The 18,089-nt window shown below is 34.6% G+C and overlaps 3 protein-coding genes and 1 pseudogene across 3 annotated transcripts; 3 read left to right on the forward strand and 1 right to left on the reverse strand.

The window, feature by feature from the left end:
* Window positions 1–51: 51 nt before the first annotated feature.
* On the reverse strand, window positions 52–2,324 carry LOC106385635. Its single transcript, XM_013825540.3, has one exon. The coding sequence runs from the start codon at window positions 2,030–2,032 to the stop codon at window positions 275–277; it is 1,758 nt and encodes a 585-aa protein (XP_013680994.1). The 5' UTR covers window positions 2,033–2,324; the 3' UTR covers window positions 52–274.
* Window positions 2,325–4,298: 1,974 nt separating this feature from the next.
* LOC106388844 (BTB/POZ and MATH domain-containing protein 2) lies at window positions 4,299–6,456 on the forward strand. Its single transcript, XM_013829010.3, has 4 exons — window positions 4,299–4,963; window positions 5,245–5,593; window positions 5,671–5,947; window positions 6,038–6,456. Exons 1-4 carry the CDS (start codon window positions 4,551–4,553, stop codon window positions 6,217–6,219), a joined length of 1,221 nt encoding a protein of 406 aa, XP_013684464.3. The 5' UTR covers window positions 4,299–4,550; the 3' UTR covers window positions 6,220–6,456.
* Window positions 6,457–6,927: 471 nt separating this feature from the next.
* Window positions 6,928–8,238, forward strand: LOC106385633 (annotated as a pseudogene).
* A 270-nt stretch (window positions 8,239–8,508) lies between these two features.
* On the forward strand, window positions 8,509–9,931 carry LOC106388841 (F-box/kelch-repeat protein At3g06240-like). The gene has a single exon (XM_013829008.3). It carries the CDS (start codon window positions 8,561–8,563, stop codon window positions 9,764–9,766), a length of 1,206 nt encoding a protein of 401 aa, XP_013684462.1. The 5' UTR covers window positions 8,509–8,560; the 3' UTR covers window positions 9,767–9,931.
* The last annotated feature ends 8,158 nt before the right edge of the window (window positions 9,932–18,089 follow it).

Here is an 18,089-nt window from a genome sequence, read left to right on the forward strand (position 1 = left end):
AAGAACAGAGTAATGAAACAGAGACAAACTACTCTCAACTTCAAAAGTCAGTTTAAAGCAAGAAAATCAACATTCTTATTATCAGCAAAATGTTTTAGTACACATCTGTTGTACCAACCTCTCGCTATTTATACATTATACAATATAAACTCAAGCTTTAGTTTGAGTTTTCCCAAATATTAATTTGATATATACTACAACCCAAAATAAATCAAAACGTGTACACAAAAATAAAGAATCCATGACTCCTAAACCAAACTTTTAATCATCACTACTACCTCACACACAATGCATTCAGCAACACGTGAACAAGCATCAAATCCACAAAGTACTGATGTCCTATCTCACCGTCCCTCCACATCATCTTCGCCGGAGCTCTCCCGTAATGAACTCCGTCGTTACACCTATTATCATAATGCCAAGGATACGTCATATCAAAGTTATCCACCACGCTTGTGACCAACCCTTTATCCCTCATTTTCTCTAGAAACACTCCGTTGAACGCCTCCATTTTGCTCGGGTTAAACGGCAGCGTTCTCGCGTAACCACCCGTAGCGACCGTGTTCCTGAAAACCACTTCAGGCGGCTGCAACCCCCTGCTTTTGACCCCGTCGAAAACTCCCTTCCAAAACGCAGCTGCGGTTTCAGCGCCTTTCTCAAAGGCTCTAGGACTGGTCCAGTGAATCCCGTCGTGTAAGCCAGAGTTCACGACCATAGCGTCTGGAACACGGTCTTCCGAGAAGTACTTCTTGAGCAACTCTCTAAACCCTTGGTCTTTAAGCGAATCAAGACCTTGATAGTTCTGCGTGTCGTTCCAATGGCCGTTGAAGATACTCGTGATCCTAACAGTCTCTGATTCGTTCTTCGGGTTAGAGAACTTCATGTCAAACCTCCTCGGTACAGCGGGTATCTCCGGACGACCCAACACGAAGTTCAGCATGTTTCTGATGGAGTCAACGTGGTTCGAATCTCCCCAAAAGAAGATCCATTTGTTCTTCAAGCAGTCCCACGCGTCATCTCCTGAGAACATCTGGAAAGAGCAATGACTGGAGTAAACCCAACCATTGCTCTCTATAACTCCAAGAGCCCCCTCGCACCACGGTCTCCCACAAGGGAAGTCCGCGGGAAGGCAACGGTAACGTCCGTCGTTGCTGATCTGGCAACTCTCGTTCTTATCCAGCCTTGTCCATCGTCCCGACCACGCATCTCTAGTAAAGTCGGACTTTTTACATGTCCGGAGCTCCGGCAGAGCAACGTCAGGCTTCTTGACAAAGCGTAACCGGACGTTGCGAAGATTCCGGTCAACGCCTAGACGCGCGGGGCTGAGCTTAAGGCCTTGGTAATGACGGAAGAGAAGAATAACGGTGAGGTTAAATTCACCGGCGAAGTCAGGATGAACCTGCAACGACATTGAGTAACTTCCGTTGCCGTAATCTTTCACCGGCGGTCTCGATTTCCAGTTCTCGCCGGATAAATCAGTCTCGAAGTAGTCCCCGCCGATGCAAACGGCGTTTTTCGATTCGTCCAAGGCTTGGAATTTGAATTCGTGGATCTCCCCGGCGGTTAGCTCCGCCGTATCAATCCCGTCGACGCCGGGAAGTGAAATCTCGACGGTCTTCGCCTCACTGCACGGTGCACCTCCCGGAGCCAACCAGTTTTCAATTAGCTTCGCCGTGTAATTCTTCCCCGACTCGGCGGCGATCCACGGGGTCGAGTTCGAAGTGAGATTCGTCTTCTTCTGCGCGTTTAGATTTCGTGGGCCTGTCGTGGGCTTTTGGGGCTCTATAAGAGGAGGTTTCGGTGAGGGTGAAGGGGAAGGAGACGGAGAGAAACTGACGCGGATGGAGTACGCACTGAGCCTCCATGGCTCAGCGAAGGTTTGTATAGAGAAACCGTCGATGCTCCACACGAATAACACGAGGAAGAAGACGAGTGCTGTGAGAGCACCGAAACGCCATTGAAGTAGAGGACTCCACCGTTGGAGAAGTAACTGGTTTGGAGCCGGAGACAGAATCGGTCCTTTCTCCGTCATTTTGAAGAAACCGACCAAAACCCGAAAGTGCAAATTCAAGTAATAAAATATGAGAAAAAAAAAGACAATCTTTTGTATAGACGATTATGCCCCTGGTTTTATTAGATTTACCATGACCTCATTCCGATGACTGCGTTGAGAATTGAGCTGAGCACACGTGGGCAAAAGAATTGTTTGCTCGCCGGTGATAATTATTCACGGTGGTGATTGGTGTTTTGCCGTGAACCGCCGCTCCAATTTCTCTGCAGGATAATAATATTTTTTATACTAAATCGTTTTATTTGAGGATTAAGACAAAATATTTGTTAAGAATTGGATTATAAATAAGAGGGAAAATCAGTTGCTTCCAAAAATAAAACAAATAGTAATTATCCAATAGCAAATCCAATTTTGATATTTTTGCTAACAATATCAAAGCAAGATGTTATAGTTACGAAAAAGGAAAAGAAAAGAAGATGGTGATTTAGTATAACTAACAATTTTAGTAGCGATAATATAAGGGTTTTTATCTTGGATCAGAAATTTAGCATTGGTCTATTTAAATACATTTTAGCTTAAGAAAAGTGTATTTATTTGGAGATTTATTGATTCTTGTAAATTTTCTTACTCAAGATAACGTTTAGGTTAGATTACAAAGATGCTATTGTATTATTTTTATCGGTCCCTATAAAAAGAATTATACTCAAATGCTAAAAACAAGCATGTAAAGAATAAACCATAAGAATTTATCAAAAAAAGAAAAATAGAATAAACCATAAGAAGAATAAACATTAGCCTGATTTGCATGGCAATATCACGCACAGCCTTGAGAATGTGCCAAAATAGCATTCAAGGCTAATTTCACATATATTGTAAAAAACATTCAGGAAGTATAGGTTATGCATTATTCTTGGAACCCAGTTACACAGCCGCCCCTTGACATGTTGTAAAGTTAGGTTAAATCAATACTAACGCTTAATATTATTCAACAATGCTCTATAACAGTAAGTAACATGAATAATCAAATTGTGAGGATGGCAGATAACAGTATCTATGCATGTAAAGTGTAAAGATACGACCGATCAAATAAAAATGTTCCTTGTAAACACAGGAGGATTCGCCTGAACTATCATTTCCCTTGGAATGAAAGGCGCATACAGAAACCAAAACTGTTTGGTCTGTGATGAAACCGTATCTGAAAACAGCGAGCAATACGCCATAGGCAGTGATATCTGCAATATATCATCATGACATCTGCTATTCCGACAACATAGTTCCTAAAAAGTACAGGATGTGCATTAATCAAAATCTTTCAGACACTCTGAACTCCCTGCAAACTTAAGAACGTCAAACACATCAGAGTTGCACAAGCACTTCTAGTTCTTGGCAAGATACTTCCAATGATTTCAAAGATTCAAACCATTTTGGAGAACAGAGTATACAGAAAAGTCAAATTAGCTGTGGAAAAAACAACTAGGCATTGGCATTGCGACAAGAACCTCAAGAAAGCAGATCATGTAAACAAACTACACTTAATCATCTGAAGGCTTTGTAAAAATGGCTCTCTAGTTACCGAGAAGCAAGTATCTAGTTGAATAAAATTTTAACAGTTCATTGTATCATATGAGTCCATGTATTGACAGTATTATTTGTACTATATCTAATCTCTTATAAACTATTCTCTATTTATTAAGTTCACATAAGTGTTTATAATTTTTTTTAGATAATTTCTAAAATTATATAAGACATCAATAAATTATTAACTAATCTAGTCGACCACCACTAATTGAGAATAATTTAAAATATGTTTTCTGATACAAATGTACCTATAAATAACTCTAAAAATTAATTCCCTGCTTAATTTTGATGGTTTCCCTCTAAATTTCAAACAAACAGAATTGGCGTGTAACTGATTAATAAATTATTTATTAATCCAGGAGACCACCACTAATTGAGAGTAATTTAAATTATGTTTCTGATACAAATGTCCCTATAAATAACTGTAAAAATTAATTCCCTGCTTAATTTTAATTGTTTCCCTCTAATTTTCAAACAAACAGAATTGGCATGTAACTGATTAATAAATTATTTATTAATCCAGGAGACCACCACTAATTGAGAGTAATTTAAAATATGTTTTCTGATACAAATGTCCCTATAAATAACTGTAAAAAATTAATTCCCTGCTTAATTTTGATTGTTTCCCTCTAATTTTCAAACAAACAGAATTGGCATGTAATTTATTATTATTTAATTTTTTCCCCGACTTGCATTTATATTCGTTACCTACCAAATGGCAGAGGGTAAAGTTAGAAACCGATAACCAAAACTCTTCCTTTCTCGCATTCCTCTCCGCCTCTCGTTTCAGCCCCCGTCGTCGTCTCCACGATCGACGACGCTTCACCTCCGACCACCACCGATCCTCACTCCGAGTTCCGATTCCGGCAAATCCCCCTATTCTCTACTCAAATTCTCGATCTTTCCCCTCTAATTCAAAACCCTAATTTTCGAATTTCGCACCAAGATCTAGTCTTTATCGATGGACGCGACTAGGGTTTGCTCGGAGGTTCCCGGATCTTCGAAATCGACCGTCACCTCTCTCACGGAGTCGACCTCTCGCACGGAGACCATCAACGGCTCACACGAGTTCAAGATCAGCGGCTACTCTCTCGCCAAAGGGATGGGGATAGGCAAGTACGTGGCTTCCGATACGTTCATGGTCGGTGGATACTCGTGGGCGATCTACTTCTACCCGGATGGGAAGAGTCCTGAGGATAACTCTGTCTACGTGTCTCTGTTTATAGCTTTGGCGAGCGAAGGGGCTGATGTTAGGGCTTTGTTTGAGCTGACGCTTGTGGATCAGAGTGGTAATGAGAGGCATAAGGTTCATAGCCATTTCGGTAGGACTCTTGAGAGCGGGCCTTATACTCTTAAGTACAGAGGAAGTATGTGGTGAGTGAATTCAAGAAACTGTTGCCTAGTTTAGTGTATAATGTGTTTATATGGTGACATGTTGTGAGGGTATTCAAGAAACGGTAGCCTAGTCTCTACTTTGTATTGATGTGTTTATATGGTGACATGTTATGAGTGAACTCAAGAGATGCTAGCCTAGTCTCTACTTTACTTTCTATTTTTGTGTTAATATGGTGACATGTTATGAGTGAATTCAAGAAATGGTGACATGTTTCTGTTTCTCCTTTGTTTGGTTTATTGATGAATGCTTCTGGATTCAGGGGATACAAGCGGTTTTTCAAGAGGACGCTTCTGGAGTCATCGGACTATCTCAAGGACAATTGCCTCTTGGTCCGGTGCTGTGTGGGCGTGGTGAAGTCACATACCGAGGGACCGAGGAGTTACAATATCCCGGTGCCGGTTTCCGACTTGGGTCATCAGTTTGGAAAGCTTTTGGAGAGTGGGAAAGGAGTTGATGTTACATTCCAAGTTGATGGTGAAACGTTTCCTGCTCACACGTTGGTTCTTGCAGCTCGTTCTCCAGTTTTCAGGGCACAGCTTTTTGGACCGTTGAAGAACCAAAATACCAAACGCATAGACATAGAAGACATGGAAGCTCCCATTTTCAAGGTCCTCCACTTACTTCTCTTTCTGGTTTAATTCTCTTGGTTCCTTTTCCATTTCTTATATTGTGCCTTTGTATGCAGATGTTCCTACATTTTATCTACTGGGACGAGTTGCCTGATATGGAAGACATAATGGGGACAGACTTGAAATGGGCATCGACCCTTGTGGCTCAGCATCTTCTTGCAGCTGCAGACCGTTATGCACTTGAGCGGCTTAGAACAATCTGCGAGTCAAAACTCTGTGAAGGAATCAGCATAAACACAGTAGCGACCACCTTGGCTTTGGCAGAGCAGCATCATTGTTTCCAGCTAAAAGCTGCGTGTCTCAAATTCATAGCATTGCCACAAAACCTGAAAGGTACATATAAAAGCTCCCTTTTGTTAAAACTACTTTGATCAAATCATCATTGAAATCTAAAAGCTCCCCTTTTGTTTGTAATGTCTTTAGCTGTGATGGAAACGGATGGGTTTGATTATCTCAAGGAAAGCTGCCCGTGCTTACTAAGTGAGCTGCTGGAGTATGTAGCTAGGCTGAGTGAGCATTCTTTAACATCAACGGGGCAGAGGAAGGAGTTGTATGCTGATGGTGGTGACGGGAATGGGAGACGAGTGAAGCAGCGGTTACTCTAAGTAACTAACTCTGAGGAAGAGACTGATCATGTTGGAGGAGACATCTTTGGTAAACAGAATTGTAGAAGAGTCGAGATTTGTTGTGCATTTGTCATTTGTAAAATGATCAGTGATTAATGATCTGTGTTGTGTCTAGCACGTAGAATGAAATGTTGTTTTTGTATTTTTTGTACTTTTTTGCCCTAAAGGGTATTGACTAAAACCGCTTCTCTCAATGAAAAGTTTCATGCAACCTAAGTGATGAATCGAGGACTTGGGTTGGATCTAAAGTGTGAAAGTTCATTAAGTTCTCGTTTGAAGTCTTAACTTTATACATAGGAACTAACCTGAACCTTCAATATATAAGCACAAGAAGGAACAATGATCTTCGAGGTTATATCAACCATTGTGATCTCCAAAGTTTGACGTGGTATGTAGCTCAGTAAAAGGTCAAGCGTTCAAATTGTAATAGGAGGACACGGTGGCTCCTTCACATATAAGCCATTTGGCTATAATAATCCCAAAATATCTAACCGGGAGAGATTTCTAAGAAAGTGGAAAAAAAATCATATGTTTCAGTATACCAGAATAAATAAATAATTAGATTTAAAATTAAATGCAAATTTGTATCTTATTATGAATCATATAAAATTAATAAAAATTAATAAACTGTAGTCGACTGTAACGCAATAAAATATAAATGAAACCTTTTATTAATAAAATTAAAATATGACAAAAAAGTACAATAAGGAGCAAAGCAAATCACTATTAATAATCGGTTTGATAAGTTAACCGGAAAATTGGAAATAAATTCGCTGTAAACCGAAATAGACCCGAATACAGTGATTCTGAGTGAAGCTAAAGTTTGGGGTCATAAGTAAAAAAACCAAACGAGCTTCCTCCAGAGATCATCAGGGAGATTCTCCTGCGGCTTCCTGCCAAATCAATCGGGAGATTCAGGTGCGTCTCAAAGCTCTTGTGCTCACTCTCATCAGATCAAGGGTTCGCAAAGAGCCACCTAGATCTAACCATTCACCGGAAACTCATCATATCTGGACATAACCTGTACGCATTGGACTTCGACGGAATCGGCGATGGCTTCGAAGGAATTATAGATTTGGTAGGAGTAGAGCTTAACTATCCGCTTAAAGAGGTTCCGAGTAAATTCGCTGAGTTGATTCATAGAATCATTAGAGAGGATGCTGTGGTGGGCGACGAGTTGATTGATCTCAATACGGAACTGCATCTAAGCAAATGTGTTCAGTTTATCGGATACTCGAACGGCTTAGTGTGTATTTCTCCAGCTGCTGACGCGGTTTTCTTGTATAACCCAACCACCGGAGATTCCAAGAGATTACCTGAGCTCGCCGGAGGAAAAGAATATCAAACTCATGTCCACTACGCTAGTGTGTATTCGTCGAAGTCAGACTCGTGGAGGCGTTGTTGCCGGTATGAATGTCAACGGTTCTATTCACTGGGTGTTCATTCTTGAGGAGGCTAACAAGAGAGTCGTCGTAGCGTTTGATGTTAAAACCGAGGAGTTTCGAGAGGTGCCATTGCCTGGTGAAGCTGAGGATGTTTCTCGAAACTTTGTCGCCGGGGATCTCAATGGGCGACTCTGTGTGATCAATAGCTGCAGCGAGGAGCATGATGATGTTTGGGTACGGTGTAGCGAGTTCTTGGACCAGAATCCGGTTCAGATTTTTGTTCAGGTGTATGAGACCGCTGTGTTCGACTAATAACAGTGATGAGGTTCTTCTGGAGTTTGATAAAGAGATGGTATTGTACAATTTCAGAACTGACGCATGGAGGGATCTACCTCAGTGGAGGGTTCGAGACTCATACCTACATAGAGAGCCTCGTATCGCCGAACTTGTATGGTGTTTAAAATAGTTGCTTAGTCTCTATGTTATATTGGTCTTGGTTCAGATAACTTTCGGGTTTTTGTGTCTCGGATCGGATCTATGTTATTCTCACTTATATCTATGAACAAAACCATATCCAAAAACCCAACGTAAGCAATGTTTGCGCTTTGAAACATCCGTCATCTAAAGTTAGCATGATTAGTGAGAATAGTCAAGAACTTAATGATGATGAATGTTTCTACACTAGGATGGCCAATCATAAAAGTATAAAAAGGAGCAAAGCAGAAACGTTAATTTTTTTTGTTCAGTTTTAACTAATTAACCGGGTAAAAAAAATTCAAATATGAAACGTATACTATTTATGCGCGGTTTGACCAGTAAACCGGGAAATTGGGAATTAAATCGCTTTTGAAAACCGGTATAGACCCGGATTTATAGTTTCCGGGCGAAATTAAAGAAAGCTTCGGGTCAATGGTCGCAAGCAAAACGCCAAAACAATGTATAAGAAACTTATCCATTTCATCGGCGACGCTCTAACGGAGACGACGAAGAAGAATGAACGGCGGAGGAGAGAAGAGACCACCGAGAAAGCCTCTCTCGAGCTTCCTCCAGAGATCATCAGAGAGATCCTCCTCCGATTACCAGCAAAACCAATCGGGAGATTCAGGTGCGTCTCAAAGCTCTTCCGCTCCCTCTCATCGGATCCAAAGTTCGCAAAGATCCACCTCGATCTAACCCTCCGAAACGACGCCGTTCACCGTAAACTCATCGTCTCGTCACATAACCTCTACGCCTTAGACTTGGATGCAATCGGTAAAAGGATTAGAGATTTGTTAGCACAGGAGCTTAGCTACCCGCTTAAGGAAGATCCGATTAAATTCGATGAGATGATTAAGTGCCACGTGGGAGAGAATATGCTTAAACCGTATAGAAGAAACTGGGTTGAGATCATCGGATCTTCGCACGGTTTAGTGTGTATATCTCCGTGCGAAGGAGCTCTGTTCTTGTATAATCCAACCACCGGAGAATCAAAGAGATTAATCACCGCCGCTGGGGAAGAGTTTCAAACTCTTGGATTTGGATTTGATGATCTAACGGATGATTACAAAGTAGTGAAGCTCGTTGCTGATGGTGACAATGTACTTAAATCCAGCGTCTATTCGTTGAAGTCAGACTCTTGGAGATGGATCCGTGATTTGAGTTATGAGCACAAGGATTGCTTCAGCTCCGGTGTGACTCTCCGCGGCGCGGTCCACTGGGTGTTCGCTAACGAGAACCAGAGAGTGGTGTTAGCGTTTGATTTTAAAACGGAGGAGTTTCGAGAGATGTTGTTGCCTGGTGAGGCTGAGGATTGTGGTCATAGTTATAGAAACTTTGTTGTTGGGGTTACCAATGGGTGTCTTTGTTTAGTCAATAGTTGCTACGAGGTGCATGATGATGTTTGGGTGATGAATGAGTACGGTGTAGAGAGTTCGTGGAGTAGAATCAGGATCAGTTTGTTGTATAGGTCGATGAAGCCGTTGTGTTCGAGTGAGAACGGTGAGGAGGTTCTTCTGGAGCTTGATGGAGACATGGTGTTGTACAATTTCGAGAGTCATGCATCGAGGTATTTGGGGATTCGTGGTGTAAAGCTCAGTGATGGGTTCGAGGCTGATGCTTACGTAGAGAGTCTCATATCGCCTAACTCGTATGGTGTTTTGTGAACTGAAGAAACGCTTTGGTGTTTTACAAGTTGAAGAAAGTTGTATATTCTCTATGTTATATCTATGAACAAAAGTACAAAACCATATCCCAAAAAAGCGAAGGAATGTCTGTGCATTGTAACATGATTGGCGAGAACATTAAATAACTTAATGATGATAATACAATACATGACACCCACGGATTCATCATCTACAACCTCCAAACCACCTTTTACGTCTACTTAGCTCAGATAGTCAGTGTTGCACCCCCTTAAATATGAGTTAACGGGTTCAATATCCTATTTTGTTTTACTTTTTGAAATTTAATATTTCACTGATCCAAATTAAAAAAAATCTTAGGTCCGCCACTGTGTGCGTATATGCTGATCAAGCTCTAAACGCTTTCTTATTAAAAGAGGAACATCGGCCTCATGTGCGTATATGCTGATCAAGCTCTAATCGCTTTCTTATTAAAAGAGGAACATCTGCCTCATGTGTTTATTACATGAGTATCATTTCTTATGTGTCATCACCTCATGCACTCTCACTATTTTTTTTAAAAAACCCTTTCGTGAACTAGAATAATTACAACCAAATGTCATTGGTCATATACATTATACTATATGATTACAATCCGATTTGAAAAAAAAACGGAAATTTATGACAAGCAGAATATTAACTCTTTTGTAAAAGGCAACAAAATAAGTTCGACATCTATCAAATCGTTTAATGAACATTTTTGTTTACGTTAATTATAATGTAACATTTTATGAACATTTTTAAACTAATATCAAATCGTATTATAATGCAACGTTTTATGAACCTTTTTGAAACCGAGTCAACATTTTATGAACACTTTTATGCAACATTTTATGACTAATATCAAATTTCTTTATAATGCAACTAAAGAAACGGGAATAATTTTATGAACAATTTTATGCTTATTTTAGGAACACGTATTATAATCGAACGTTTTATGAACATTTTTGTCAACGTTAATTATAATGCAATATTAACTCTTTTGTAAAAGGCAACATTTTTGTCAACGTTAAAAAAAAAAAATTATACGTTACGGATATCAGATATATTTTGGTTATTTGGTCAAAATAAAAAAGGAAACACAATTGAATTTCAATATTTAGATTCCAAATATAGAGCTCCGTATTGTCAATCACATGATTTTTTTTTTAAATCCACGATCATGGGAATATTCCAACATTGGAATGTATAGAGCTAAATATGTCAATATTTCAGTAATATATGTAGTCATTAATATAATTCAAATTTGTTAAGGAAATTCGAGTTTGTACTTTATTTAGACGTGTTTTAAATTGAGGCTGATTGATTAAAAATTTTAATAAGTTGATCATGATTACAATTTGTTTCCTATAATAGGCAAATTGATTCGCATGGATGTGTTTTAAGGCAAGTACTCGATATTCTCTGGATTAGTTTGAATTCCGAAATTTAAGAAGATGATTATCTAAGCAAATCTACCCTAATCTACCCTAATTCGTTTGACTATCCATATAAAAATCAGGCCGTATACCTTCATTTTTTCATTTTGAAATCTCCTTCATACGTTTTCTCTGACACCGGCTAAACGTGGGGCACCGATCATTAATTTGGAGGAGCACCGATTATTGATTTCCAAAGTTTTGTTCGAGCTCAGTGATGTTCCAGAAATCGATGTTTTCAGAAAAAGGTAATAGATTTTTTTAGGTAATACATTTTGTTTAATGAGTTCTGATTTATAATTCTATATTTTGATAATATATATTATTTGTTATTGCTCTTTATAGGATTGCAAACGGAGAGTTTTGAAGATACTTTCCACATCGTTTGTTGTTTTTTTCATTTTCCTTAAAAACTTTTCCTTATAAGTTCTGCTTTTCATATTTTATTATTATAGTATCATAGTTTATTTAATCTTATGAAAGCAATAATTTAATTTTCTATTTTATTTTCATCTTAATACCATAACTAAGTTTATATAAGTATTTACTTTAGCAGATTAAACTTCGATTACATCTAACCAATAACACAAGTTTTTAACAGTTTAAATAATTAACCTTATATAAACATTTAAAATTTTTATCAAATCCGTCATTGTATAACATGTAATCCCCTATATATTAATTGAGGAACATTTCAAAAGATGTAACCTCAATTTTGTATTAATTAAAATAGGCTCCAATGCATAGGTGACACTCAATTAGGTAGTCAATTACATTCAATTGAAAAATAAGTAGGTCCACATTCGATTTTTATATGTTGTTAGATACATAAGTTGGTCAAACTATATGATATAATGATATGATATGTTATTTTCTTTCCTTAAATCAAACCTACGGAATTACCATAAATGACTAATATATATATGACAATTAATGATTTTAATAATAAAGATTTGATAACAATTTATATCTCCTCCATCATTTTTTGTTTAATTTTATATTATTAAAATAAAATAAACAATCAAATTAGCTATAAAAGTAAAATTTAGATTTTTTCGTATATGTTATATTTTGAATTTTTAAAAACGACAATAAATGACTAAAACTATTAAAATTATTATGTTAAAAATTAATGATCAATGGTTTAACATTTTTATTATAAGAAGATACACATGATTTTAAAATCATATGAGTAAAAAATATCATTTAATAATAAAATAAATATATATATATATATATATATATATATATATATAGATTAAACACTATATACCATAGGATTACATAAATATTTTAATATTAAAAGTTTCAATGAATTTTCAAGAACATTTATAAATTATAAACTTATTAAAGATTTCAGATTGAAAATTTTGTTATCGATGATTTAAATATTTTGTTATAAAATGATATGAATGATCATAGAACCGTATGATTATAAATTCTTATTTAATAAATAACTATATAAAATATACTATTGTTAGAAAAATAGGTTGATCCATCTTAACTTATATTACACTTTTTATTAAACTAACTATCGAATTGATAAATAACGTACCAAAAAATGTTTTGCACTTTCCTTAAATAAAAGCTACGAAATTACCTAATATGATTAACATATATGTGAAAATTAATTATTATGAATAATAAATATTTGATAACAATTTTTGTATCTTAGTTCTTTTTAAAAATTTTATATTATTAAAATATATTAAAAATCACATTAAATATATAATAAAAAACATTTATATTTTTTTATATGTTATATTTTGAATTTTTCAAAACGTCTATAAATTATTAGAAATTTGAAGATCACCACTCTTAAAATTTTGTGATCAATAGATTATTTTTTTTGTCATAATAAGTTACAAATGATCATAAAATTGTATTAATATGAACTTTTATTTAATATTATAAGAAGATACACATGATTTTAAAACCATATGAGTAAAAAATATCATTTAATAATAAAACATATATATATATATATATATAGATTAAACTATATACCATAAGATTACATAAATATTTTAATATTAAAACTTTCAATGAATTTTCAAAAAAATTTATAAATTATAAACTTATTAAAGATTTCACATTGAATTTTTTTTATCGATGATTTAAATATTCAGTTATAAAACGATATGAATGATCATAGAAGTGTATGATTATAAATTCTCATTTAATAAATGACTATATAAAATATACTATTCTTAAAAAAATAGGTTGGTCCATCTTAACTTACATTATATTTTTTATTAAACTAACTATCGAATATTCGAATTGATAAATAATCTACCAAATATTGTTTTTGCACTTTCCTTAATTAGAAGCTACGAAATTACCTAATATGATTAACGTATATATGAAAATTAATTATTATGAATAATAAATATTTGATAACAATTTTGGTATCTTAGTTCTTTTTTTAATTTTATATTATTAAAAGATATTAAAAAATCACATTAAATATATAATAAAAACATTTATATTTTTTCTTATATGTTATATTTTGAATTTTTCAAAACGTCTATATATTATTAGAAATTTGAAGATTCTCATTCTGAAAATTTTGTGATCAATAGATTTTTTTTGTTATAATAAGTTACAAATGATCATAAAATATAACGCATATGAATTTTTATTTAATAAATATTCAAACTAAATAATATATATATATATATACTAATGATTTAAAGCAAAAAGATTGGCTGATCAATTTAGTTGTCCAGTTGAAATCTTTCAAAAGTATGTGAAAGACTAAAGTCAAAGTAAATATGGATTTAGAATAGTAGTTATATTTTACTAACCAAAATGCCGAAAAAAACCGAACCGAATTGAAACCAACCCGATATCTGGATTGAACACTCCTAATCCAAATGAAGCCAAACTATTGTTTCATTCTCCAAAATATAATAAAATAATAACTTAATTCCGCGCAAGGCGCGGGTCTTATCCTAGTATACTTTATAAATATCAATAACTCAAAATTACAAACTCTTTAAGTCTATTCATCCCACGCAGGGCGCGGATCATCACCTAGTCTAATATTAAAAGTGTAAGTTATCATAACAGAGTTTATTACATCTTTTTAATAAAAAAATCATCTATTACTCGGTTAATTACAAATTTACAATACAATACCATTAGTCATACTTAGCATAAATTAAATCATATATCTAAAGTATTCCCTTATGTTAAGACGAATAAATGGAACTTTCTATTTTTAAATACTGTTACGTTCAACGCACAAAATTGGCGCATAATAATACAAGTGTATACCATATATATTTTTCATACGACAATGTTTATTAAATAATTAGTATTAGGTGATTTTTCCGTGCTCGTACACGGGTATAAATATTTATAATAACTGATTGTTATTTATTTTCAATTTTAAATTAATTTATAATTTGTATATATAATTTATATTAATAATATTTTATTACTTTAATTAGATATATGATTTTAGATATGTTATATCTAGTCGGTTTTGTTGTTTTTTATAGTCGATTTAATTATCATTTGGGTATATTAGATTCCATCTATTTCTCTGAATTCAACTATCATATTTTTTATTTTTAAATATATTAAAATTATGATTAATTTTCTTATTTGCATTTATGTTGGTTATTGTCTTAGATATGTAAATATATTTGAGGAAGATTATGTATAACTTAAGATATATTGTGCTTAGAATAAAATATAAAATAAACTAAAGTGTCTGATTCCAAATTACGTAAATTAATATAACGATAATATTATACAATCTCATGCATATATAAATTTTACAAAATAACTAAATTATAACAGTTGGTTAATATTTTATTTTCATTTGTTAATATGTTTTGAGTCATCCTATAATTTACATTTATAGAATAATTATTATTTATAAAATTATATATTCTTATTGTAGTTAAATCTGTAATTTTAGATATAAGTTGGATTAGTCGAGTCACTTATGTTATGAATATATTGAGTTATATATATTTTTTCAAATTCAAACTGAAGTATAATTATTTTTATTATAATTAAGTAAGATCAAATTAATTTTATTTATCATTTTGTTGTGAGTATATTGAGTTACATATGTTTTTTCGTGGAGTAGAATCAGGATCAGTTTGTTGTATAGGTCGATGAAGCCGCTGTGTTCGAGTAAGAACGGTGAGGAGGTTCTTTTGGAGCTTGATGGAGACATGTTGTTGTATAATTTCGAGAATGGTGCATCGAGGTATTTGGGGATTCGTGGTGTAAAGCTCAGTGATGGGTTCGAGGCTGATGCTTACGTAGAGAGTCTCATATCGCCTAACTCGTATGGTGTTTTGTGAACTGAAGAAACGCTTTGGTGTTTTACAAGTTGAAGAAAGTTGTATATTCTCTTATGTAGAAAAACATATCCCAAAAACAGCAAAGGAATGTCTGTGCATTGTAACATGATTCGCGAGAACATTAAAGAACTTAATGATGATAATACAATAATACATGACACCGCCTTAAAAATGTCTTAATCTTTCAAAAGCTCTAATTTATGGAAACAACGTATATAAGGCAACAAGAGAAGAGAGAAGCTCTTGTTTAAACCCACGGATTCAACCTCCACAACCACCTTTTGGCTTTTGCGATGACTGAAGTTAACAAAAGAGTTAAGATTTACATAGGCGGCGGCTGTGAACAAGTCTTCATATTATATTATATAAATATATAGATCAATTTTTGATGTACACAATAAGTAGTCCATATAAATTATATAAAATATCTAAATTCAAAAATATATATAATTTTGTACATGAGTAACATAAATTTGATATAAAAAATAAAATTTCAAATAATTCATTACTTATTGTATTGCTAATTGTTTTGTACGAACTAAAAACACATTTAATAGAAATATTAAGCTATAAAATCAATATGACTCTTTTTAACATTTAATAAATAAATCTTAGCTGAATGTATTAATAATCATTTTTTGTATTAAAAATATATTAACTGCGATAACAATCCAATGCTAATCTAATAATGTACCACGATTGATAAAAGACAGTAATTAACAAAAGTTTATGAGTTTACGATATCTTACCAATTAAAACAAATATTCGTGCGGGTGTGCTGATTAAGTTCTAATTTAATATTAAAAATAAAGTTATTCACAATAGAGTTTCTTACATCTTTTAAATAAAAAAATATCTATTACTCGATTAATTACAAATTTACAATACAATACCATTAGTCATACTTAGCACAAATTAAATCATAGATCTAAAGTATTCCCTTATGTTAAGACGAATAAATAAAACTTTCTATTATTAAATAATGTTACGTTCAACACACAAAATTGGCGCATAATAACACAACTGTATACCATATATATTATTCATACGACAATGTTAATTAAATAATTAGTATAGTTTTATTAACAAGTGGATCATAAGCATTGAGTTGAGTGAGTTACCGTCACTGAAAACCCATGAGAGAGCTAAGGTACGACACCAACACGTCAATGGCGTTTTGTTGATTCACAAAGGTAGCGTTAATAATTGTTTATTTAAAATCATATTTAATTTTGACCCCCAAAAATTATATTAACCATTATAATCCCACCATATATTTGGTCCTAAAAACCACCTTATATAATATGCCAAGGTATTTAATATCTACTCTATAAATTTAAAAGTGTATGTATGGTTCTTGGTCTTTATAAATGTACACTTTTTTGTTAACCGTAAACACGTAGTTAACCAATATTGTTTAAAAGCAATTTTTCTTTAAAATAAACACGTAGACTACGTGTTTAGGAAATCACACAATTTAAGCTAAGTGCATGGTTATTCCATGCTCCCTATCACACATATCACCGCTCACCTATCACTTAGACACTTACTTACCATATCTCACTTAATTAACTTATATATAGATCATAATATTATTTACATCTTGCATATCACTTCATATACAATTCTACATCTTGCAAAGTAAAATCAAAATGCTCTTCATCATACTCCTTCAAGTCGTTTGTGCCACCTTCGTCACTCCCACCACCTGGGAGTCATGTCTCGTCCAAAGCCGAGACAGGACTTAAGTATAGGAAGAAAGATCATCAAGATTGAACTCCAAATCATTCCAACCGCAGCTCTGGCGGGCATCTCAGTCGGGGACCCACCGGAGGAAGTACGATTGCACCTAATACGGGCGTAGAGTTGACCTGGTTCTCCCCAAGCCCAACACCCTCTACAGTCCGTCAAAGTCATCCTCCTTTTCTCCCATAAGCTGTGAGGGACTGAGAGCTGAGGGACTGAGCCCCGAGTTTTTGGTCCGGACGGGCTCAAGAAATAGCCCATGCCGATATAAAGTAGAGCTCGGTGACGGAGCTATATATGAGGGTACAATAGGAAGGGAAACGTTAACGTATAGTACAGGCTATAGGGGCTTTAGCACCATAGATGACGTAGATGACGTTTATTTTGGGGTTGGGGATGAAACTAATAAGGGGCTCAAGTAAACGTCATCTATGGTGCTAAAGCCCATATAGCCTGTCCTATACGTTAATGTTTCTTTTCCTATTGTACCCTCATACATAGCTCCGTCGCCGAGTTCTACTTTATATCGGAAAGGTTCTTCGGTGAGATGTCCATAATTCACCATTTTGGGGAAAAGTTTTCTATTTGCATAGGGAACTTCAATGAAATGGAAAAGGGAAGACATTTTCATAAATTTGATGTTCTTATTTCTACGAAAGCTAATTTCTTATGCTTTTCTTCTTCTTAGTATCATCTTATTGTAATCGTTCCTTGAGTGAAATACAACCAGAAATTATCTGTTTCTTTCATTGTGTGGACACTTTGTCTTGCATGTATAAATTGCTACATAAACTTTACGGTAAAGTAAATTTTTAG

This window comes from Brassica napus, chromosome C3 (genome assembly GCF_020379485.1).
Source record: "Brassica napus cultivar Da-Ae chromosome C3, Da-Ae, whole genome shotgun sequence".
Lineage (NCBI taxonomy): Eukaryota > Viridiplantae > Streptophyta > Magnoliopsida > Brassicales > Brassicaceae > Brassica > Brassica napus.